The sequence below is a fragment of the Tamandua tetradactyla genome, chromosome 2 (assembly GCF_023851605.1).
Source record: "Tamandua tetradactyla isolate mTamTet1 chromosome 2, mTamTet1.pri, whole genome shotgun sequence".
In the NCBI taxonomy this organism is placed as follows: Eukaryota; Metazoa; Chordata; class Mammalia; order Pilosa; family Myrmecophagidae; genus Tamandua; species Tamandua tetradactyla.
This window is the reverse complement of record NC_135328.1, coordinates 165,086,856-165,111,836: the sequence shown is the minus strand read 5'-3', so window position 1 is coordinate 165,111,836 and position 24,981 is coordinate 165,086,856. Positions and strand designations below refer to the sequence as shown.

Here is a 24,981-nt window from a genome sequence, read left to right as displayed (position 1 = left end):
TGAAGACCAGAAATACTCATAGAATTGAACTCTCTCCAGAACTGCACTCTCCCATAATCCCCCAAACAAGCAATTCCCTCCAAATCCACACGCCCTCTTGCTCTTATTTTCCACGTTTACTTGGATGTAGTCACCAATTACATACTAGGCAGATGTCATCTGGAAAAGAAGCCATAGTCATCGTCAAAGAAAAATGAGAGTTGCTCTCAAATTGGGCTTGTTGTCTCGTCCAAAGCTGAGGCTAGCTCACCTTTTAAAGTAAAAGCCATTATTAACAGTAGCCTGTAGACCCAGGGGATTCCTAAAACCCTTTCAGGGGACTTGTGAGGTAAAACCTATTTTCATAATAATAGAAGTTATTTTGCTTTTCCATTGTGTTGACTGATGGTACAAAAGCAATGGTGGGTAAAACTGCTCATGCCTCAGCATGAATCAAGGCAGTGGCACCAAGCTATAGATTGGAAATCAATCTATTCTTTACCACTATACACTTGCATTAAAAAAAAGTCAATTTCACTTTAAAGAGTCCTTGATGAAACAGTAATAAATGTTCATTTAATTACTTGAAAGAGCAACTATCTGGCAAACAAACTCTGCTTATTCAGATTTGAATATTTGTCATATATTTTCTCAAAAATGAATGAAATGAGCCTGTCACGTCAAGGAAAATGACTCATGGTATTTGTTGCCAATGATTAAATTTGAGCTTTCATGCAAAAAAATGGGATTTTGGAAAACTTGTATCTGCCAACATGAGCTTGACAGCATCTTAATACTCAAAGATTTTCTGTTGAGATTCTTGGTGATAAGAAGAAATGTGATTTTTTTTTTGATATTGTGTAATGAAATGAGTCAACATTTGGAAGATCTGCATAAATCAGTGAAATGATATTTTCCATAATGCCCAAAGCATGCTATTACAAAATTATACATGGGTAAAAAAATCCATTCAAGGTGATTAGACCAATGGATTTCAATATAGAATATAGAAAGATTATTTGTACTACTACAGTTTTCACATTGCAGTTAATCTTTAGGAAATTATTAGTTATCAAATTCTAGTGCAGTCAAAGAAATATGTCCATAATTATCTGAAAAGGGCATTAAAATTTTAAACTTGTTTCTAACTACGTATGTGTGTGAGACTGAGTTTTCTTCATAGATGTCAACCAAAACATATTGCACAGACTCTGAATGCAAAGCAGTTATGAGAACCCAGCTGTCTTCTATAAAGCCAGACATTAAAGCAATTTACAAAAACTGTAAAATAATTTCACACTACTCACTAATTTTTTTGTTTTATAAAATATGGTTATTTTCCATAAAATTCTGCTGTTTCTATAAACATGTAATGGGCCTGCTACTGTTTTTTAATAAATACATAGTTTAAAAATTATTGTTTTCATTTCTGATATCAGTAAATATAGTCCAATGATTTTGAGGTCCTCAATGATTTTTCCAAAGTAATGGGTTCTTGAGACAGAAAAACTTAAGGACCTCTAGTCTAAGATCACCTTAGCCAACATTGAAAGAGCAGAAGAAGGATTTTTCAAAATGAATTATTTAGCTTAAAATCTTAAATGAATAAATAGAATAGATATTCTTTAAATTAATGAAAGAGGGAAAGGAAAAGGGATGAACTACAAGACTAAATATATGGGGAAATCAAAGAGAAGTTTGACTGAGATTGATTATGTGGAGATACAAATCTAGAATATGAAAATGTGAGAAGAGAAGATTTTGAATGACATGGTTTATTCAGCATCTACCATGTGACAGGCACTATTTATGCCTCATATACGTTTTCACAATGGCTTGAAGACCAGGTATTATCATTTCCTGTTCACACCAAAGGCACTGAGGCTGGGGGAGTTTACTTAGCATTCACATGACATAGCTAAGATCCAATCCCAGGTATATCTGAGCCCACATTGTTCCTTTTTATTTTTCTATACTGTGTTGCTTCCATCTGATCTCCAACTCTTGCTCACTCCTTACTTTACAGAGAATGAGGTAAAACCCAGAAGGGGCAAATATGTGTAGGCACCACAGACTGGTGGCAGAGGTCCAAGAAGCACCTCTTGGGATACCATGGCTGGAGCTTGCTCCACTGCCCTATGTGGCATCAGCTTAAGCAACCCTGAGGTGGAAACTCTTTGGCAGGGTGGGTGTTGAGGTCCACAGATTCTGAGAGCTGAGGGTCTCAAGAGAAATATAAGGAGAAATCCCTTCTGGGGAAGGAAGTTTGGACATCCATATAAGAAGGTGACTAATTCTTCCACAGCAGCTGAAAGAAAAAGAATAGATGGTGAAAAAGCAGAAACAGAGGAGAAGTAAAATTTACCCCTTCATTGAACAAACCATTATAATGTACCTTCTGTGGACTGAGCATTGTGTTAGGTGGAGCTTCAGGCTAGATGCTGAAGGTTCCGATTCTGGATGGAAGTATTCCGGTTTTGCAGGGGGCATCTTTGGAAACAGAGCTCCAGTGCAGTTATTGATCAAAACTTTGATGGAGTGGAAATCCACACAGAAATTGATGGCATGGCACCTGAGTCAGGTTGAAAATTAATCATTAGAATTAACCAATAGAGGAAAGAGAGAAAGTAGAAGGAATATTGTGAGTCATGCACCAAGAGTGTGACTTCTTGGGGAAATAAAGTACTTTATTATGATCAGAAGGTGGAATGACTTCTTGCAAGTTTAACAATAGCCTCCCACATCCTGATCATACTAAAATTCTTATGATTTAAGTTGTAAATATTTAAAACAACCCATGAATTCATCATTACTATCTTCTAGAATTAGTAATGATGATCCAGGGACCCCTGCCTCAGGATCAATGGACCAGTCATACACTGTGTGACTCTCTGTGTTTACATAAGGATTGCATCTCAAACAGTTAAAGTTCTTTCCACCCTGCACCCAGCCAGTATTAGATGCCATATAAATGTTTGATGAAGGAATTAATGGTATTTCTCCTTTATTTATGCTTTTTCTTTCTTGCATTATTTTACTTTTATCTGCCATAGAAGAAACAGCAACCTTACTCTATGTATACTCAAACTTCATTCCCCAGAACAGATTTCTCTTCTAATTTGTCTCAAGACCCTCAGTTCATAGGGCCTGGGAGCCAGATAACCCACTTGCAAAATGAATTCCACTCCATGATGACCCTTGTCATTATGTTTGTCACATCTCTACCCAACTATGCCAACAATCCTTTAGGACAGGGACCATGACTTTTTCATCTCTGCATTCCCATCTTAGACCAAAGATGAATTTATTTAGTGAATAAAGAAGACATAGAGAAAAGAAGTGAAGTTTTTAGTCATAATAAAGACCTCTGATCAGATGAATAAAGAAACTGACCAGACACTTCACTAATACTGCAATGACATCTTTTCTTTCCCACATGGATAATTTGTTTGTGACTGCTGTGTTTATATTTCCCAACCCACTGTGATTCAGAATGAAAAATAAAGAGGATTCCATAAGAAAGTGCAAAACCTATGCATGAGAATGCTGGGTCTGAGGACTATCTTGAGTGTGTGACTCAGGTATTGGATCCCTCTCATGAAATTCTTCTTTGATTTTCTCTCCTCCCCACTGCCGCTAAAATCCATTCTGGAATCTGGAAGCTGAGGGTAATTGGGCACAGAACTATGGAAAAGTCTGCAGAGACAGGATGAGTCTTGAGCCAGGTCTTTCCAAAATCCAAAATGAAGTTGATGATGAGGGGGCTTCCAGCTGCAGCTAAAATGATAAAGTTACAACCATTTTTTCAAGTGTCTGGTTAATCTTCTCTGAAATCTTTCTCTATCAATCATCTCCTCTTTGAGATGTAAACTTTCCTTTTCTCCTGGTGCATTTAAACCTGATCAAAGCGCTTTCATCCAAAAATAATAATATAGTTTTAAAAATACCAGGGCAACAACAAAAGCAATGAGAAATTAAAATCTGCTCCTGTGTCTTCCTTTATTTTTTACCTAATTTCTTTTCTTTCTTTCTCATCTAATTTTCTTTAAAGAGTTGTCTACAGTCTCTGGCTCTATTTCCTCATTTTCCCTTCACTTTGTTGGTAGTTTAACATATTTTAATAGTAAAATTACAGGAACAGCACAGAAGACAGACAACATTAAAACTATGTACTTGCATGTAGGACAATTCAATTTGAAAATTATGTGAATAGATGAAAACTACTTTATGATAAAAATACTGCAAACATCATTTAGTTGCTGTCAATAAAAAATATACTTGTTTTAAAAAAAAATCCAAATGCTGGCATTATCCAGAAAAATATAACAAGTTTATTTACAATTGATATAAAGTTGAACTATTGAAACTTGCTCACTGGAACATTCTGACTTAAATTAATGCTTTTTGTCCCCATATTTAGATTAAAAATGCATACACAAATGAAAATGGTAAAACTACCAATACCTGATTTCTGTCCCCTATTTTCCATTCACAATCATATACTTAGATAACTTTTGACCCCATGGAAAAGAAATAGCATTCAGAACTTCCAATAACAGGAAGAAAAGAAAAAAAAATTTTTGAGGATTTAATGTTTGCCATCATAGTGGATTCTTAACCACATTTTCTATACATGTGGTGTGCTAGCTGGTTTTCTTTTGACATAATTGTTACATGTTTGGCATGGATATCACACAGCTCACTATCCTTCAAAAAGGCCAATTATATAGTCCTCACTTGCCTCTTGCAAAGCACCAATAGCTGCATATTGGAAGTACAGATCTATTAATAAGTCTTGAGCAATTTCTCGCACCAGATGCTGGAAGGCAAGTTCCCAGACCAGAAGTTTGGTGAACTTCTGATAAAGTCAAATTTTATTGAATGCCACAGTACCAAGACTGTAATGATGAGATTTATTCATCCCTTTGTTAGAAAGCACATTCGTGCAAATGGCTTTTGTAGCCAGTTGCTTCCTGGGTGCTTTATGACTGATTGATTGGCTATCAGTCTGTTTAGTACATGTCAGGGTATAAAGTTCTCTTTACTCATCCACCTTCTCCTATGGCTGAAGTGCATGAGCTAGAGGTGGTATTGGTGTTAAAGAGGGGTGACTGCAAATACCCTCTGTGATAATTAGGTTCAGGTCGGCCAGGTGATGGTGCCCACTTCTTCTGTTGCTGTGGATTTAAGTCATCAGCACATATATTTTATCTATGACTGGTTACATGTGCAGTCTGCTAGAGGAAGTAATGAGTGACATGCCTATGATTGACTTTAATTTAATCAGTTGGAGGCTTAAAAGGAGAAGTCAGAAGAGAAAGTGCTCAAAGCCGGCATAGACCAAGGCATTTGGAAATGCAGAGAGGAAATGCCCCAGGGAAAGTGGTTTGAAACCAGAACCCAAGAGAGAAGGTCAGCAGACACTACCTCTCCTGGTTTGAATCTGTGGTGGACTCCAAAAAAGCCATGCCTTTTAATCTTCATTCAATATTGCTGGCTGGGAGCTTTCTGATTGTTCCCATGGAGATGTGACTCACCCAGTTGTGGGTGGTAACTTTAGATTAGATGGCTTCCATGGAGTTGTGACTTCACCAACTTCTTGGTTAGTTTACTGGAATCTTTTGAAAGAGGAAGCAATTTGGATATGAAAGAGAAAGAAAGAAAGATGAGAACCATAGAGCCCATGCGGCCAGAGATCTTTGGAGATGGAGAAGGAAAATGCCCCTAGGATTGCTTCTTGAAACAAGAAGACTGGAGATACAGCTAGCAGACATCTCCATGTTCACCATGTGTCTTTCCAGTTGAGAGAGAAACCCTGAACTTCATCTGCCTTTCTCCAGTGAAGGTAACCTGTTTTTGGTGCCTTAATTTGGACATTTTTATAAACTTGATTTAGTTGGGACATTTTCATGGCCTTAGAAATATAAACTTGTAACTTAATAAATTCCTCCCTTTTAAAAACTATTCAATTTCTGGTGTATTGCACTCTGGCAGTTAGCAAATGAAAACAGATTTTGGTATCAGAGAAGTGGGGTGCTGCTGTGGTTTGCAAATACGAAACATGTTGAAACAGCTTTTTAAATGGATAAAGGGAAGATTCTGGAGGAGTTGTGAGAAGCTTGATAGAGAAGGCCTAGAATGCTTTGAAGAGATTGTTGGTAGAAAGTGGACTCTAAAGATACTGCTGATGAGGCTCTAGACAGAAATGAGACATGTGTTTGCAAACTGGAAGGAAGGTGATCCTTGTTTTAAAATGTCAGATAATCTGGCAAAAATTGACTAGTGGCTTTGGCTGGAAGGCAGATTTTAAAAGCCATGAACTTGGATATTTAGCAGAAGAAATTTCCAAATTAAATGTGGAAAGTGCCGCCTGATTTTTCCTTGTAGTTTATAGAGAAATGCGACAGGAAAGAGATAAGCTGAGAACTGAACTCTTGAGTAAAAAAGAAACCAGAAATAGATGTTCTAGAAAATTCTGGACATCCAGGAAAGGAGACCCCAGAGAATAGAGCTCCATGTGGGTGTTTAACCAAATGTGGAGCCAGTCAGTCATTTCAGATAAAGCCAAGATAGGAGATGGAGTTATCCAGGAGATATTTGTGGAAATCCTCTGTCTTGTGGGTATAAACCAATGCTACTGCATAGAAAGCCAACAAGAGTATTGCAAAATCTGTATAAAGAAAGCCACTGCCAGTCAGGACTGAGAGCAACAGAGAAGGGACACATTGGAGGAGAAACAACTTCAGAAGCAGAACAATGGAAGCTAAAATCTAAAGTCAAGAAACCTTGGGCCAGGAGAGTGGACCCACCCAAGCACTTGGAGAAGGTGAGTTTTCTCCAAAGGCAGAAAATGGGACTTTCACCTCTTTGCATTGGAAGAGTGGTGCCACTTCAGGCCTTGGAGAGGGTAGAGCACATTCCTTGGGGATAGGGGAGAGCCTGGTTGCCACCCCATGGAGGGGTTGAGCATGTGTCCTGGAGATGGAAAAGAGCCTGGGTGCAGTCCTGATGCTTGGAAAGGGGGAAGCATAGAAAAAGGTGGTCTCCCCAATGTTCCCCAAGGTTGCATTCAGAGAGAGGCAGGCCGCTGTGTAGGCCCTTGGAAAGGGTGGGACTGCTGCCTTCTAAAGTCCCAAAGATAAATGACTCTCAGACTTTGAAATCTAATGGAATTTGCCCTGCAGGTTTTTGAAACTACTTGGGTTCTGTGACCCCTGTGTTCCTTCTAATTTCTCCCTATGGAAAAGGGAATATGTATTCTATAACTATCCCTCATTTGCATGTTGGCAGCAAATAACTTGTTCTGAGTTTTACAGGCCCAGAGCCAGAGGAGAATTTTGCCTTAGATAGATCATGCCTTAACTGACTCTGATGAGATTTTGTACAGTTTCTGACTTTGTATTGCATCTGTATTGTTACTGAGATGGTTTAAGGTTTTCTGATATTGTGATGGAATGAATATATTTTGTATTTAAAAAGACCATGTCTTTGGGGGGTTCAAAGGATGGAATGTGCTGGTTTGAATCTGTGATGGACTCCAGAAAAACTATGTCCTTTAATCTTCATTCAGTATTGCTAGCTGGGACCTTTTTGATTGTTCCCATGGAGATGTGACTCACCTTATTGTGGGTGGTAACTTTAGATTAGTTGGCTTCCATGAAGTTGCGATTCCACCCATTCCAGATGGGTCTTGATTAGTTTTATGGGATCCTTTAAAAGAGGAAGCATTTTAGAGAGATAGAGAGAGAAAGAGACAGAGAGACTAGAAACACAGAGCCCATGCAGCCAGAGACATTTAGAGATGAGGAAGAAAAATGCACCCAGGAGAACTTCTTGAAACAAGATGCTTGGAGAGAAAGCTATCAGACATTGTTATGCTTGCCATGTGCCTTTACAGATGAGAGAGAAACCCTGAACTTCATCTGCCTTTCTTGAGTGAAGGTAACCTGTTTTTGGTGCCTTAATTTGGACATTTTTATAAACTTGATTTAGTTGGGACATTTTTATGGCCTTAGAAATGTAAACTTGCAACCTAATAAATTCCCCATTTTTAAAAGCTGTTCAATTTCTGATATATTGCATTTCAACAACTAGCAAACTAGAGCATCACCATATACCTTCCTATATGACAGAGGAACCGAGATGAAAGCTAACTGCCTTTCCTCCAAGAACTGCAAATTTGTAACTGAATAAATCCCTTTTATAAAAGCCAATCGAGGATGGGTCATGTGCCTCAGGAGGCAGAGTTCTCATCTGCCATGCTGGAGACCTGGATTCAATTCCCAGTACCTGCCCATGCAAAAAATAAATAAATAAATAGCCAATCAATTTATGATGTATGGCATTCTCACAGTGTTAGCAAAGTAAAACAGATTCTGATTCCAGAAGACTGGGGTGCTGCTGCATTTGAAAATACTAAACATGTTGGAATGGCTTTTTAAATGGATAAGGAGAAGATTCTAGAAGAATTTTGAAGTGATAGAGAAAGCCTAGATTTCTTTGAAGAGACTGTTGGTAGAATCTGGTCCATCCAGATGCTTGAGGAGGGTGGGGCTGATAAAAAGTTGGTCTCCTCCTTATCCCAGTGTTTGGAGATAGCAGGTCTGTAACATAACCCTTGGAACGGGTGGAATTGCCACTTTCTAAAGCCCCAAAGAGACTCTCAGACTTTGAAATATAATAAAGTTTACCCTGCATAATTCATAATTGTTTAAGTCTGGTGACCCCTGTTTTCCTATTGTTATAGGCGACAAAGGATTAGTAGATAAGTTTGTTGCCCCATTGAGCTTAGGGTACCGAGGGGGGCGCAAAGATTTTTTTTTATGCACATTGTCACTGCAATGTATCATCCTCATCCATCATTTTACTTGGCATTGATATGCTCACATTTTATAATCTAAAGCTGCAATTTTTAACTTGACCCCATGTTCCAGCCCCAATCTCTAAATGAATGTCCTTTAAAAGATACAAACCCAAATTTTCCAAAACATTTCTATCCCACACAGGAACTGAATCACTTATGTTTATTTGAATTAAATTAACTTATTTCTTCCAGAAAGCCTATTTGTTTACTTTTACTTTATATTTTCATAAATGGTATCAGCACCCAATGAGCCATTTGCTGTACCTAGGAGGCACTTAAAAGTCTGTATTTTTTACTCATCCTTCATCCAATAAAGTCCCAAATCACTGGGCTATCATCACTTAAATATCTCTTGTTTCTATCCTTTCCCTTTTCAACACCACTCCTGTCCTTTGGTTTAAACCCTTAACTACTAGTCCTAAATACATATCACCCCACTACAGAATGAACTTTCTACTAATCATTTCTACTAATCAGATGATGATATGGACGAGCTGATGCCAACACCGCAGCCCTACAAGCAGTCCTGTACAATCGAATTGGAGACATTGGTCTCATAGCCCTAGCATGATTTATACTCAACTCTAAGTCATGGGACATACAACAAATCTTCATACTCAACCTCGACATAACCCCCATTCCACTAATAGGACTACTCCTAGCGGCCATGGGAACTTTCTAACACACAATGTTGATAATTAACCACCATGTTGAAAACATTTCAATGAAGCTGCACCTTAAACCTGATGGTAGAGTGAGATATTTAAGGGTTCCATCCTCCCACAGAGCTTTGAACAACCAGCAAGAACTGGCAGACATCTTTTATTAGATTATTTCAATTGAAACCCTCACTGGTATCCTTTATGAAAGACAGACAGAAGCTAGAAAAGATTAAATCCAAAGAAATACTCAGAGAAGGTCACAGAGTAAATCTCCAAAGAAGCTAAGAGAGAACCCAGAAAAGATCAGAGAGAAAGCCATTAGAACCACAAGCTGAAAGCAATGAAATGCAAGAGTGAAGGACCAGCAGAGGCTGGTCATGTTCCTCCCATGTGAAAGAGGTGTCATGGATGCTAGCAGCCTGTCTTCAGAGTCCAGGTGTTGTCCCATTGATGCCTTAAGTTAGACATTTTCATGGTCTAACAACTGAAAATTGTAAGTTAATAAAATCCCCATTGTAAAAGCCAACCCGTTTCAGGTAAATTGCATTTCATCAGCTTTAGGAAATCAAAATAGATATGCAATATACAAATATATAATCTATAATCAGTAAACTAAAATATTGGGGGACCAAGAGATATAAGAACAGGAAATATTCAATATGCTATTGAAGACAGTATCAAATAACACATGATTTTATAGCTTCAACATGTTAAATTGTAATTCCATGTTAGCTAAAGAAATATGAAAACTATATTCAGAAAGAAATGAGAAAGGTCTTAAAGGTTACAATAAAAAACAAAGTAAATATGAAAGTACTCATTAATGGAAGAATTTAGGAGCAAAAAGTTATAATACTTACAAAGACAAAATATGAAATGGCAGAATGTACTGCACTATCATTAGTAACTTTAAATGCAAACTCTGCAGTCCAAAGTCGTAGATTAGCAGAAGGATAGAAAAGCATGACTAAACTACATGCTGTTTAAAAGAGATTCACTTAAGCTCAAAGCCAAAAGGAGGTTGAAAGTGAAAGGATGGAAACAAATATTCCATAAAAGTATTAACCAAAAAGAGTTAGGGTAACTATGGTAGTATCATACGAAATAGATTTTGATTCCAAAACTATTATGAGGGGGGAAGAAGGTCATTATACACTAATAAATGGGTCAGTTCAACAAGAAGACATAACAAATATAAATATATGTGTTCCTAAAAGCAGAACACCAAAATATAAGGGGCAAATATTGATAGATTTGAATGGAGAGTTAGATGGTTACAAATTAATGCTAGAAAACCTCAAAATACCACTTTAAATAATGAATAAAACATCTGGACAGAAGACAAACAAGGAAAAAGAAGACTTGGACATTTTTATGAACCAACTAGATATAACACGTTTATTGAACACTTTACCCAGCAGCAGCAGAATATACATTCTTCTCTACTGCACACGGATCATTCATAGAGAGACTATTATAACTATGTTAATCCTTTCAAAACTGATCTGTAGATTTAATATAATATAATATAATTCCAATTAAAATTCCTTTAAGCTGTCTGAGGAAACTCACTGCCTGATTCTAAAATGTAGATGGAAGAGTAAAGATCAACTAATGGCCAAGACACTTCCAAAGTGGTAAGATATCCTCTACCTAAGACATATCAAGACCTATTATAAAACTATGTTTATTAGGAAAGTATTGCATTAGGTGCAGATAGAGATAAATCAACCATAGGATCAGACTATAGATTTCAGAAAAAGACCTCCACACATATGAGAACTTAATGTATGACAGTGTGGCATTAGAGATTGAGAAATGAAGATTTATTTAATAAACGGTTCTAGGACAATTGGATATCCAAATGGACAAAAATGAAATAGGAACTGTCCTACTTACCATGCACAAAAATTAGGTCCAAATGAATTAAAAATATAAGTGATGGGTCCTTCAGGGAGCACCAAAATAGCTCAGGGAGTACTTAGCCCATGTCCATGATAGAGTGGTTTGAGATTAGCCCTGCTCCATGGAAAAATTAGAGAAGGGACAGGAGAGAGACTGAGGTGGCAATTTGGGAGTGCAGCTGACCTTGGAGAGCCTTCTGCAACACATGGGGCAGCCCTGGTTGCAGAGGCCAAGGAACTGAGAGGCAGAAAGCTGGATACTAGCATGGAACCACAGAGCCCATGGGAGTGCATGGACAGGAGTCCAGGACCAGGAAGTAAGCCAGGCTGTGTTCCTTGGGCACGCTACACTCACCAGCACAGCCCCATGCTTGGCAGCTCACCCCACACCCCACATACCTGAACTCTATCACCTGCTCCCATTCCCCGTTCTCCAGCACCCCCACCCTACCAACCCCCAGTGCACATACCTGGCCCACATCCCCACCCCAAGTACAGTCCAACTCACCTCTCCTGTACCCCTCCTGAACACTACCTCCCCCTCCCTGTTCCCTGCAGGCTGTTGCCACCACATAAAGGCTGAGGGCACTAACCTCCATACCTAGACTACCCCTGCCACCCTCCCATAGTGTCATACAGCCTCACTCCACCCCACCTGAGCTCTGCACATCCATTTTCAGCACTCCAACGCATGTGCATAGACCCCCAATCATGTCATTCACCTTTGGGGACCGCCTTTTACAGCAGTCTTAGATCTGCACATGCACACAGCCCTCAGCCACACTTTCCAGCTCTGAGAAAGTTCTGACATGTGCAGCTGGGTCACATATGCCCCCAATCCATGAAGGAATAACAATGACCTGCTGCCACAGCTCTACTCATATGCACAAAGGGCCCCTTGCCTTAGACCAGCACACAACAGGGTTACAGCCCCAGACCATTGCACCCACATACCTACCTCCTCCCTGGCTGTTAGACACCCACATTCCACAAGCATCATCATAACATCCCCAACCTGCACCTATACCTGCCCTGAAGCAAATCACCACACTGAGTGCCCCACCCCATGCCGTGCTACATGCTGTACAACCATTCTGCAAACACAAGGCCTTAGATAACTGAAGGAAATCAACTCCAAGGTAAATCAATCAAGATATTTACAAGCCAAAAGACAGCAAAAGATCATTAAGCATATCACAATGCAGACAGATATAGCCCTGCCTAATCACCAAATTAAAACACCAGAGGAGACACAAACATTGGAACAACTAATCAAAGATGTTCATGCAATTCTACTTAATAAAATAAGTGAAATAGCAAATGACATACAGGAGATCAAGAGGACAATAGAAGAGCATAAATAGGATTTGAAAGAATAAGTAGAAAAATAGTAGATATCACAGAGATTAAAGACTTTTTTGACCTAATTAAAACCAGGCACATAACACCAGATTTGAAGAGACAGAAGAAAGAATAAGGGATACAGAGAACAGGATAATTTACTTGGAAGACTCAAAACAGCAAATGGCAAAAAAGATGGAAAAAATTGAATGGGAACTCAGGGAAATGATAGACAAAGCAAAGCACACAAATATAAGAATCATTGGTGTCCCAGAAGAAGAAGAGAAAAGTAAAAGGGTAGGAAGATGAGTTGAGGATATAATGGGGGAAAACTTCCCAACCCTCATAAAGGACATAAATATACAAGTCAAAGAAGCCCAATGAATTGCAAACAGAATAAATTCAAATAGGCCTTCCCCAAGGCACATAGTAATCAGTCTGTCAAATGTTGAAGAGAAGCAGAAAATCCTCAAAGCAGCAGGAGAAAAACAATCTACCACATATAAGGGAAATTAAATAAGACTGAGTTCAGACTACTCAACCAGCACCCTGGAGGTGAGAAGGCATTGGCATGATATACTTAAGAATACACTCTTCAGAAAAATGCCTATTCATACCTTTAGCCCATTTTATAATTGGGTTGTTTGTTCTTTTGTTGTTGAGTTGTATGATTTATTTGTATATACAGGAAATAAACCTTTGTTCGATATGTGATTTCCAAATATTTTTGGAAAGAGAAAGACTTCCAGCCAAGAATTCTGTATCCAGCCAAATTGTCCTTCAAAATTGAGGGAGAGGTTAAAGTTTTCACAGACAAAGGAGTCCTGAAAGAGTTTGTCAATAAGAGGCTGGCTCAACAAGAAATACTAAAAAGAGTTTTGCTGGCTGAAAAAAAAAAAAGACAGGAGAAGGAGGTCTGGATGGGGGCACAGAATTGAAGAGTACCCATAAAGGTAATTAAAAGAATACAAAGAGAAAGAGGGAAAAGAATATATAAATCTGACAAAATAAAAAAAAAATAAGATGGTGGAATCAAGAAATACATTTTCAGTAATAACTTTGAATGTGAATGGACTAAACTTACCAATTAAAAGATACAGATTGGCAGAATGGATTAAGAAACATAATCCAGCTATATGCTGCTTACAAAAGACTACCAATCAAAATTCCAACAAGCTACTTTGAAGATTTGGAAAAGTCAAATACCAAATTCATCTGGAAGGGAAAGAGACTCTGAATAGCTAATAGCATGCTAAAAATGAAGAACAAAGTGGGAGGATTAACACTCCCTGACTTTAAAACCTATTATAAAGCAACAGTGGTCAAAATAGCATGGTACTAGCACAAAAACAGAAGCATTGACCAATGGAATCAAAAGGAAAGTGCAGATATAGACCACCAGATCTATGGTTGACTGATTTTTGACAAGGCCCCCCAAATCCTCTGAACTGGGACAAAATAGTCTTTTCAATAATTGGACATGGAAGAACTGGTATCAATATCTAAGAAAATGAAAGAGGACCCCTATCATACACCCTACACAGAAATTTACTCAAAGTGGATCAAATACCTAAATATAAGAACTAACAACATAAAGCATCTAGAAGAAAATGTAGGGAAAGATTTTAAAGACCTATTGATAGGAGGTAACTTCTTAAACTTTACACCCAAAGCACAAGCAAAAAAAGAAAAAAAAATAGATAAATGGGAACTCCTCAAAATCAAATGCTTCTGCACCTCAACAGACTTTTGTCAAAAAGGTGAAGAGGCAACGAATTCAATGGGAGAAATATTGGAAAATATTTGGAAATCACATATGGACCAAAGGTTTGATTTCCTGTATATCAAAGAAATCATACAACTCAACAACAAAAGAACACACAATCCAATTATAAAATGGGCTAAAGATATGAATAAACATTTTTCTGAAGAGCAAATAAATACAGATGGCTCAAAAGCACATGAAGAGATGCTCATTTTCATTGACTGTAAGGGAAATGCAGATCATGACTACAATGACATACCAACTCACACTATAAGAATGGCTGCTATTAAACAAGGAAACTATAAATGTTGGAGTTTTTGGTCTCCTGTATTTTAGAGTAACTAGAATTAAAAACCTAAAACTGTGAAATTGTAACCCATGTCAAACTCTGAAATATGTTTTACGACTAATTGTGGTGCTGTGCTTTGAAATTTATACCGTTTTTGTATATATGTTATTTTTCACCAAAAAAAGAAGGAAAAAAGTCAATTGTGATGGTAAAAAAAAATGTTTAAGCCCTCTAGCTTCCTATATTCTGGAGCAGCTAGAAGGAAAAATATGAGAGGATCGTATGGCAGCCCACGAGAAACTCTTGGATCTGTCCTGTAACTGCTTGTTAAAGAGTGCTTTAAAAACTATTGTGTTTTTATTTCTTTGCCTTGTATAAATGTTATACTATACAATAAAAAAAGTTAAAAAATGTAAGTGATGGGCAAAATTTTAAATTTATAAACAACTATTTGGGAGACAATCTTTAAGATGATGAAATAAAAATGATTTCTTAAGTTAGACAAAAAAATGCTAACATTAAAGAAAAAAGTGATGCATTCAACTATGTTACTATTAAGGAATTCCATTTATCCAGACTCCACACACACACACACACACACACACACACACACACACACACACATAAAACCACAAACTGAGAGACTATGTTTGTAGCACTTTTAAATGACAAAGGATTAGTGCACAGAATGTATAAAGAAATTATATAAATCAATGAGAAAAGTCAAATAACCCAATAGAAAAATGGGCAAAAAATATAAATTGATTGTTTTGAAATAATGTTCAATTGATTAGTAGTCTGGGAAGTGCAAATTGTACTATGGATTTTATTCATCAAACTGACAAACTGATATTTGTTGATGAAGTTGTGAAAAAAAAGGAATGCTATTAGGTATAATAATAATTTGACATGATCTTATAAAATTAAATATTCCTATACATATGACTGGAAAGAAATTCTGTTCCTAGGTAAATGCTCTAGAGAATGTTTACAAATGGATCCCAGGAGGCAAGCAAAATAACAATAAAAAGACACATTTTTCCCTCACATAACAATACTCAACTGTCCTGCATATAATGGAAAGCACAATAAATCTCCCCAGAATAGGGTGCAAGTCCTTGGGTAATATTCATTCTTAAACTTGATATCTTACAACTTAAATAGTATAACATGAACAAAACAGCATTACTGTCCTTGTTTCCATAACTGATCATGTGGTCATAGTTTATATTTGTCACTACTTTCTTCCATTACCCGTTCCATTTTCTCTTTAACCTCAGCAAACACATCAGCTGACCGTGGTTCTTTGTCAGGTGGGGTGACCCAAACCTTCATTCCTGAAGTTTCAGAGCCATTGTCAATTCTGCCTGGATTGGGTTGCTGCAGTTTTCTCTTGATTTTAATCACTGGGCATGGTAGTACTAAAAGACGCCCTAGGGGATCTCCTATATTCCAGGAAAACTGTTCTTTTCCTCCATTGTGTAGTTGCAGTCCCATTTCCCCCTGATAGTCAGGATTAATCACTTCATCCAGTAATGTAACCTCTTCTTGGCTTGTTGATCCAGGGACATGAGTAGACTGAAGTGGCCAGGTGGCAGTCTTAGATTCCAGTTCAATGGGACATTATTGTTTCTTCTGGTGGAATCACTCCCCCTTTTGGAACTAAAACCTGTAGACCAAGGTCACAGGGACAGGAAGCAAAATTTTCCTAGCGGATCACTAGGGGTAGTACTGAGTGGTGCCACTCCCATTTCCACCCCCTTGTTTCCTGGACCCATGGATCCTGGCTATGGGAGAAACAGTACCATACAGTGGACACTGATTCAGAGCATACACAGCTCCCTGGAGAACATTACCCAAGCCCTTCAAAGTATTGCCGCCTAGATGGCACCATAATTGAGTTTTCAAAAGGTCATTCCATCGTTCTATCAATCCAGCTGCTTCTGGATGATGGAGAACATCATAAGACCAGAGAATTCCATGAACATGTGCCCATTCCCACATTTCATTTACTGTGAAGTGTGTTCTTTGATTAGAAACTATGCTGTGTGGAATACCATGGTGATGGAAAAGGCATTCTGTAAGCCAACAGATGGTAGTTTTGACAGAAGTATTGCATGCAGGAAAAGCAAACCCATATCCAGAGTATATGTCTATTCCAGTTAGAACAAATTGCTGCCCCTTCCATGAAGGGAGTGGTCCAATGTAATCAACTTGCCACCATGTAGCCAACTGGTCACCTCAGGGAATGGTGCCATATCGGGGGTTGAGTGTGGGTCTCTGCTGCTGGCAGATTGGGCACTCAGCAGTGGCTGTAGTCAAGTCAGCTTTGGTGAGTGGAAGTCCATGTTGCTGAACCCATTCACAATCTCCATCCCTACCACCATGACCACTTTGTTCATGAGCCCATTGTTCAATGACAGGACTAGTTGGGGAAAGAGACTGACTGGTATCCACAGAACGGGTCATCTTATCCATTTGATTATTGAAACCTTCCTCTGCTGAAGTCACCCTCTGGTGTGCATTCACATGGGACACAAATGTCTTCATGTTTTTTACCCACTAAGAGAGGTCTATCCACATACCTCTTCTCCAGACCTCTTTGTCACCAATTTTCCAGTTATGGACTTTCCAAGTCCTTGACCATCCAGCCAAACCATTAGCAACAGCCCATGAGTCATCATACATATGCATCTCTTGTTAGTTCTCCTCCCAAGCAAAATGAACAACCAGTTGCACTTCTCAAAGTTCTGTCCACTGGGGGCATTTCTCCTCACCACTGTCCTTCAAGTACACCTCAGAAAGGGGTTGTAGAGCTGCAGCTGTCCACTTTTGGGTGGTACCTGCATTTCATGCTGACCCATCTGTAAACCAGGCCAGAGTTTTTGTCCTCCTCAGTCAATTCACTGTAAGGAACTCCCCAAGAGGCCATAGCTCTGGTCTGGGAAAGAGAAGGTAATGTGGCAAGAGGGAAGACCATGGGCATTTGGGCCACTTCTTCATGCAATTTACTTGTGCCTTCAGGTCCTGCTCTAGTCTTATCTCACATCTACCATTTCCATTTTATGATAGAGTGCTGCTGCACATGCCCAACTTTATGGCTTGGTGGGTCAGACAACACCCAGCTCATGATAGGTACCTCAGGTCTCACGGTAACTTGATGGCCCATGATTAAGCATTCAGTCTCTACCAAGGCCCAGTAGCAGGCCAAAAGCTGTTTCTCAAAAGGAGAGTAGTTATTTGCAGTAGATGATGAAGCTTTGCTCCAAAATCCTGAGGGTCTGCATTGTGATTCTCCTAAAAGGGCCTGCCAAAGGCTCCAAACAGCAACTCTACTTGCCACTGACACTTCCAGCACCACTGGATCTGCTGGATCATATAGTCCAAATGGCAGAGAAGCTTGTATAGCAGCCTGGACCTGTTGCAGAGCCTTCTCTTGTTCAGGTCCCCACTCAAAATTAGCAGCTTTTCTGGTCACTCGATAAATGGGCTGGAGTAGCACACCCAAATGAGGAACATGTTGTCACCAAAATCCAAAGAGACAAACTAAGCATGTGTCTCTTTTTTGGTTGTAGGAGGGGCTAGATGAAGCAACTTATCCTTCACCTTAGAGGGGATATCTTGATATGCCCCACACCTAGATACCAAGAAATTTCACTGAGGTGGAAGCCACCGTATTTCTGTTGGACTTATCTCCCATCCTCTGACATGCAAATGCCTTACCAGTAAGTCTAGAATAGTTGCTACTTCTAGCTCACTAGGTCCAATTAACATGATATCATCAATATAATGAACCAGCGTTATGTCTTGTGGGAGGGAGTAACAATCAAGTTCCCTGAGGACAAGATTATGATATAGGGCTAGAGAGTTGATACACCCCTGAGGTAGGACAGTGAAAGTATATTGCTGACCTTGTAAGCTGAAAGCAAACTGTTTCTGGTGGTCCTTACTACAGCTATTGAGACAAAAGCATTTGTCAGATCAATAGCTGCATGCCAGGTACCAGAGGATGCATTGATTTGCTCAAGCAATGATACATATCTGGAACAGCAGTGGCTTTGGAGTTACCACCTGGTTGAGCTTATGATAATCCAATTTCATTCTCCAAGACCCATCTGTTTTCTGCACAGGCCAAATAGGAGATTAGAATGGGGATGTGGTGGGAATCACCACCCCTGCATCCTTCAAGTCCTTAAGAGTGACAGTAATCTCTACAATCTCTCCAGGAATCTGGTATTGCTTCTGATTTACTATTTTGCTAAGTAGGGGCAGTTCTAGTGGCTTCTACTTAGCCTTTCCCACCATAATAGCCCTCACTGCACAAGTTGGAGAGCCAATGTGGGGATTCTACCAGTTGCTCAGTATGTCTACTCCAATTATGCATTCTGGAACTGGGAAAATCACAACAGAATGGGTCTGAGAGCCCACTGGACCCATTGTGAGATGGACCTGAGCTAAAACTCCATCAATCAACTGACCTCCATAAGCCCCCACTGTCACTGGTGGACCAGATTAATGTTTTGGGTCCCCTGGAATTAATGTCATTTCTGAACCAGTGTCTAATACCCCCCAAATTTCTGATCATTTTGTTTTCCCCAGTGCATAGTTACCCTGTCTATATAAATTGGAAAACTCACACAGTTCTTTTGGAGTGTAATGTACCTCCTCATGGGTAATACATTGTACTTCACCTTTAGGGGCCTGTTGGAACTTTAGTCTAGTTTTAGGTCTGGAATAAATGTGGGGTGGTGGGGTTGGGTCATGAAAAGAATTAGAAGTATCTTCCAAGCCATTTGCTTCAGGGCATTCATTGGCAGTTTCATCTGGTGAAACAGAATTAATTACTCTAGGGCTAATCCATTCAGGTGGAGGTTGGGTGGCCAACTTCTCAAGGTAGGCTGGAGGTGGGGTGGCTATGTCCTCAGGGCAGACTCAGCATGACCTAAGGTTTCAACTTCACCACTGACATCATCATCATCAATCCATATGTCACCATCCCATTTTTCCAATCAATGCCATCACTTTAACGGCAGACACCATGCAAGATCGAGATTTCTATTTATGTTATAAAGTTGCTACTTTAATAATAAGTTTCTGAGGCTGATTTTTGGAAATCTCAAGTCTATGGCTACACAAAATAAGATTTTCCTTCAGGACACTCATAGAAGCATTTGCATTTGTCAGATGGCACATGAGCTACTCATTTGAAGTTTAAGCCCATCCATTTCAGTCATTAATGTATATAGTGTCTCTAATAACAACCAGTGAGCATCTCTATACCTCTGGTTTCCACAAAACTCTGTAAAGGTGTCAGAAAACCTTATCCCACAGAGCCTGGCTTTATACAAGTGAAGCATTAGAAGAATCCAATAGTGATATTTTGATTATCTTTTCTTGCCAACTCATCCCATGGATTGGCAGCATCATTCTGATTATAGGAATCAGAGTCCTTAGTGCCTTTGAGTACAGTCAGAGTAGAAAACCAATTGTAAAAACCCATTTTTAAAATTCTGTTTCTTAAGACCCGCCCCTGGTACCAAGCTGTATTAGTTAGGGTTCTCTAGAGAAACTGAATCAACAGAAAATATCCATAAATATAAAATTTATAAAAGTTTCTCATGTACCCATGGAAACATAGGCTCCAAAATCCACAGGGCAGGCTGTGAAGCTGATGACTCCAATGGAGGGTCTGGACAAACTCCACAGGAGAGAGTCAGTAGCCAAAGCAGAAGCTGTCTCTTCTGAATTCTCATTAAAAGACTTCCAGTGAGTGGCAGTGGAGGCCAGGAAAAAAAGACTTCCAGTGATTAGATTAAGCATCACTCATTGCAGAAGACACTCCCCTTGGTTGATTACAAATGGAATCAGCTGTGGATGCAGCCAACATGATCATGATTTAATTCTATGAAATGTTCTCATAGCAACAGATAAGCCAGCACTTGTGCAACCAGACAAATAGGTACCACCACCTGGCCAAATTGACACATGAACCTGACTATGACAACATGTATGAACCTTACACATTATGTTGTAAAATAACTCTCAGAATATCGTATTCAGTTAACAAAATAATTTTTAAATATATTATTTATATATACACAATATACATATGTGACAGAATTATGGGAAAGGGAAATAATAAATGCAAAAATCAGGAGAGAGATTGCCCTGGAAAAGTAGGCATGACAATGGGATATAGGAAGAACAGAGGTGGCTCTACTTCCTGAGTTTGGTAATGAGTCCCAGAGCTTATATTAATCAGGGTTCTCTAGAGAAATGGAACCAGCAGGAGATATCTGTAAATATGAGATTTATATGTGTCTCATGCAAATGTGGGAATGCAAGAGTCCAAAATCTGTAGGGCAGTCTACAAGCTGGCAGCTCTGAAGAAGGTCCTCAATGAGCTCCCCAGGCTGAAGTGGCAAGATTTTCTCTTCTGAATTCTCCTTAATAGCCTTCAGATGATTAGATTAAATATCACTTATCACACCCCTTAGCTGACTGCAAATGTAAACAGCCATAGAGGCAACCAATATGCTGATGATTTAAGTTCACAAAATGTCTTCACAGCAACAGTTAGACCAGTGCTTGCTTAAACAGAGAACTGAGCACCATCATGTGACCAAGTTGACACATGAACTTAACCATCACAATGCTCAGTTTATTATTTTGCTTTATAGTGATATTATACATTTTTTATCCCACTGCTTCCTGAAGCTCTTTTTAAATTTTAGTCTTTTTTCTATCTGTTGTTCTGATCAGATAATTTCTATTGACCTATCTTCAAATTCACTAATTCACTCCATTCTCACATTGAACCCATGCGGTCAATTTTTTATTTCAGTTAGTACATATTTCAGTTCTAAAATTTCAATTTGATTATTTTTTAATCATTTCTACTTTTTGGCTGAAGCCTACTATCTTTACATTATTTCAAGAGTGTTCTCTTTTACCTCATAGATGTTTTCAATGTCAAGTAAAGTTTCAAAGACTTTGTTATGCTGTTACGTATTCCCCATGCATATATTACTCATTGTTTCATCTGGGATGAGAGGTGGTTTGTATCATAGTACAGTTTTCAAAACCTTAGTTATATTCCTTAAAATCTATTCCATGCAAGTGTATTTCACGGTGAAATGGGAGTTGTGTAAATTCTTATATAGTCTAGAGTATTTCCTTTTCCAGAACTCTCCCCTCCAAGATTTTCTTCATATTCTTTAAGTCCCATAAGCTCCTTTTTCTTGTCCTCTGGTTAGAAAGTTCTGGTTTCCTCTTAGAGTTTTATCTCCCTGTGCTGTTGAGTAATTCTGATGAAATGTGTCTACTTTGAGACACAGTAGCATGAGACAAGAAGAGATTCTTCAGGCCAGAGGGGCTGCTTTTCCAGATCATTTGGCCAGAAAGACAGGCTGTCTCATCATGTCTTAGATGCCCACCCCAAGACCACCGCCACTGACATGTAGCTTCTCAAATGGGGCCAGCCTCAGGGAAGGGCCAGGAGAGAAAAAAACGTTTTAAAGAAAAGAGAAACAAAAGGACAGGGATTTCTCTTTCCATACTCTCTAGCTCATGGGTGTCCCTTTTCCCAGTTCTCTGCTACAAAGGAGTGATTTCTTTTGTAGTTCGTGTTCTATACACCCTCTTCACAGTTTTAGGACTATCTCTGGCCTTATACCAAAGCCGCAACAGAAAGATAGGAAAAGACAAAACAAAACTGTGAACTTCACCCCTATTGTGAGTCATTGTTCAAGAGTTGAGTTCCCTCCTCAATCCCTCCCAGTTATTAATTTTCAGATTTCTTAAGTAGTTGCTTTTTTATCGTCAACAGTTTATAGTTGTAATCAGTGGGAGAGATAGGGTGGAGGGTGCTTACTCCATCTTAGCTGTTGTCAAAGTTCATGTATTCTTTTTTTATATATCAAATATTATATAATAAAATTATTTCCTTTAAGTTCTATCCCCAAGAGATTTCATAATCTTCTAAGGGATACTTTTTTTAGTAAATTTGTCTCTGACATGCAGAAAAGAAATAGGGTCAGAGATAAAGAGAGACAAAGGATAAAGTTGAATGAGATTTGTTTTTTATCAACTAGCGTAAGCTAATTGGGGTTCATAGCTTCTTCTATTCAGCACTTAGCTCATTTTAATTCTTTTGTATTTATTTTGAGTAACTTAATTCTGCTCTCCTCCCTGGATAAAAAGCTACATGAAAAATAGGTCACTATCTGTGTGGTCATTCATATTTCAGTCAGTAGATAGTCAATATATGTTCATTGACTGATTACATAATATTTGGCACTTAATTGCTGTAGTACATGCTGTTGGCAACTTTTATTCAGAAGTTTTCTTGTAGCTGACAGAATGAGCAGAGCCACTTTGAGTCAGGAGACCCTAGTTCATCTATTTACCTTCCAGGAAACCCACTGGATTTTGCTAAAGCTCATATTTCCTCATCTGAAACAAACCTACCTCATAATGTTGCTGTGAAGTTTAAATAAAATAAAATGAAAAGAAATGAAATAGTGAAAGCACCTACCATAGATGGAAGGACATAGAAAGTACTTAGTGAATTTAGTGAATGCTGGTTAACTATATATATAAAAAATTCTTTCTTGTGCTGTAAACCATCATTACTGCTTTTTTTTTTTTCCTGATGGAGAGTGGGGATTGTATTGACAAGGGAAATTGAAGAATTATACTGTTTCACCTGGAGGAGAATGCTTCTAATTAGTGATAGCCTGTTCTATTTCAGCATAAATGTGCAGTGGTTCAGCAGATGGTACCCCTGTTCCCGAGTCCCAAAGAGCTCCAGAAGAAATGTATGACAAATACTTCAGAGTGAACACATTCTCTTTTAATTCGTATGAGTTTCTCTTTTACTTGAGTAGTAGGTACTGCCAAAATGGGTTGTACCAATTTTATACTCTAACTCCAATTTCTCTGTAGTCTCACCAATAATTTGTATTTTTTAACTATTTCTTTTTCTGGGGGGGGGGGGGGGGGGGGGAAGGTACATGGTCCAGAAATCGAACCCTGGTCTCCCACATGAAATGTGAACATTCTATCACTGAACCACTATCTCATTTTAACATTGTGGTGAATGTTTGGTAACACGAGAATCTGGTTTTGTAATGATAATTACAGCAACTTTTTTTAAGCTATGCTAAACACTGTGTAATAGTTTCACTTACATTAACATTTTACAGCAGGTTCTTTTTTGCAAATATGGAAATAGCATTTAGCAAGGCTAAGGAATTTTGATATCTTATTGCTATTAAGTGGTAGAACCAAGAATCAAACCCAGATCTTACTGACATCATCGCTCAGAGGCCTTCTACTACCCCAAATCTCCTGCTCACATGACAATTTAACAAGATACAACACATTTGGAAAATATCAGCAAAAGGAGCTTCTTGAAATAGCATTCAAACTTTTTTTTATGAAAAGGAGTGGGGTGGGGTAATGAAAAGTAAGTCTGGGGGAGCTATAGGAAAATACATCCTCCTTTCTGCTGTCCCTGACAGTGGTTAACTGTATGCTCTCTGCCTGCCTCCAGCCTTCTGCCTGGTTATGTTTATTACGTGTTCTGACAGTTGAGGCCCATGGTGAAAAATGATAACAGATTTGTATGCTCAAGATCATCTCCAGATGCTGGCCAGAAGCACCTCTGGATTCATGAAATATTTGTCTTTAGTATTTCTTGAAGATGGATGATGGAAGAAAAAAATAAAAGTCCTAGGAGCATTTCTATATAAATCATGGGAAATTCCTTTCTTTGGCAATCTGGAATGCATTTCTCTATTTCTTTAAGAAGAATAATGTATGTATTAATAACTTGGTTGGAATGGGGTCTGGACCAAGAAGAGATAATCACATAAATCGTTATTGATGGTTTCTTGCAGCCAAACAATCTGTTTCCCCGAACCTGGAGTTTGTCATCTGTAGGTGAATGACTGCCGAAAGGCCACATCTGTGTCCTTGCACAAATTCCCTCCTTCCCATCTCAGCTGCCACTTCCCCTACCCAGCTATTTTTTTGGTATGAATTACAAAACCCACAAGCCAGGTTTACTAACTTCCTCTTCTTTGTCCTCACAAACAAACATTCAGTTGACACTAGGATTGTCCTGCTAATATGATTACATCATTGCCTTCATCAAATACCTCAAGAACTCATTA

General features: G+C 38.7%; 1 protein-coding gene across 1 annotated transcript in view; it reads right to left on the bottom strand.

Annotated features, from left to right (window-relative positions):
• Positions 1 to 1,919: 1,919 nt before the first annotated feature.
• The window catches only part of LOC143662961 (uncharacterized), a 52,137-nt gene continuing 29,075 nt past the window's right edge, over positions 1,920 to 24,981 (bottom strand). The window contains exons 2-5 of the mRNA XM_077136258.1: positions 7,599 to 7,689; positions 3,511 to 3,756; positions 2,375 to 2,551; positions 1,920 to 2,287 (exon numbers count right to left, since the gene is read on the bottom strand). Coding sequence (XP_076992373.1) covers positions 2,131 to 2,287; positions 2,375 to 2,551; positions 3,511 to 3,756; positions 7,599 to 7,657 — 639 coding nt within the window. The 5' untranslated portion in view covers positions 7,658 to 7,689 and the 3' untranslated portion in view covers positions 1,920 to 2,130. The remainder of the gene's footprint in view (positions 2,288 to 2,374; positions 2,552 to 3,510; positions 3,757 to 7,598; positions 7,690 to 24,981) is intronic.